An 887-nucleotide genomic window follows, 5' to 3' on the forward strand; every position below is an offset into this window, starting at 1 on the left:
GAGCGTCTCCCAGGGGCTCTGATCACTGCTCGCCCCTTCTGCAGATCAACTCCATGGAGCAGCTGATCCTAAAACGTCTGCCAAGTGGGAGCCGCTGACGGGGCTGGTATGTCAGGCCTGGAGCCTCACAATGCGGACAGCGGACACTAGCAAGGAGGACGCCCCTCTTTACAGGAAGGCAATGCTGGTCACCTTGCCCTCAGGCTGCTCCCTGAGTTTTTCTTACGTAGCCACCCGTTTATGCCCCCTCCCACCCCCAGTGGATGTGATTTCCACCGTGGACAGACCCCTAGTATGTTCTCAAAACACTGAATAATGGTCATCATTTAATTCTCCAAAGAATTCTCTGAGGTGTACATATTAACATCGCGTGTTACAGATGAGCAAACAGGCTCTGAGAGCTGGAATGATTTCCCTGAAACCACAGAGCCTGGAAATAGCCGTGATCAAGCTTGGATCCAATGAACATGGATCTCTAGGTCCGGCCATGGCACTGGGGCGCCACAAGTCCAGTCAATGGCAGAGGCCTTCAGGGACCCTGCGTCGACCCCCAGAGCCTTCTTCCTGAGCCTGGTAGCAGCTCGAACTGCCCTGAGGGCCTGGAGCGGGGCTTTTGCCCTCCTACCCCTGGTCCTGCTCTGACGGGCCACCGCCCGGCTCTTCTGAGGTTCCCTGACTGTCACCTTTTGTCTCCTCCCAGGCCCTGCTGGCCCTGTGATCTTTAGGAGGATCATTATGCACCTGCTCTTTGGTTTGCACACCTACCAGGGCCTCCTCGGGGGGCGCGGAGGCAGCGGGCCCCCTGTCCACTCTGCATTTCCCGTTTCCCTCCATCTGCCCTCAGGGTGACCTGCCGTGGCTTCTCTCCCCCCTTTGTGTCCCTCATG

General features: G+C 57.6%; 1 protein-coding gene across 1 annotated transcript in view; it reads left to right on the forward strand.

Annotated features, from left to right (window-relative positions):
* The window catches only part of TCL1B (TCL1 family AKT coactivator B), a 2,685-nt gene extending 2,587 nt beyond the window's left edge, over positions 1–98 (forward strand). The window contains exon 3 of the mRNA XM_007447339.1: positions 45–98. Coding sequence (XP_007447401.1) covers positions 45–98 — 54 coding nt within the window. The remainder of the gene's footprint in view (positions 1–44) is intronic.
* The last annotated feature ends 789 nt before the right edge of the window (positions 99–887 follow it).

Source organism: Lipotes vexillifer, unplaced genomic scaffold (assembly GCF_000442215.2).
Source record: "Lipotes vexillifer unplaced genomic scaffold, Lipotes_vexillifer_v1.1 scaffold1017, whole genome shotgun sequence".
NCBI classification, from domain to species: domain Eukaryota; kingdom Metazoa; phylum Chordata; class Mammalia; order Artiodactyla; family Lipotidae; genus Lipotes; species Lipotes vexillifer.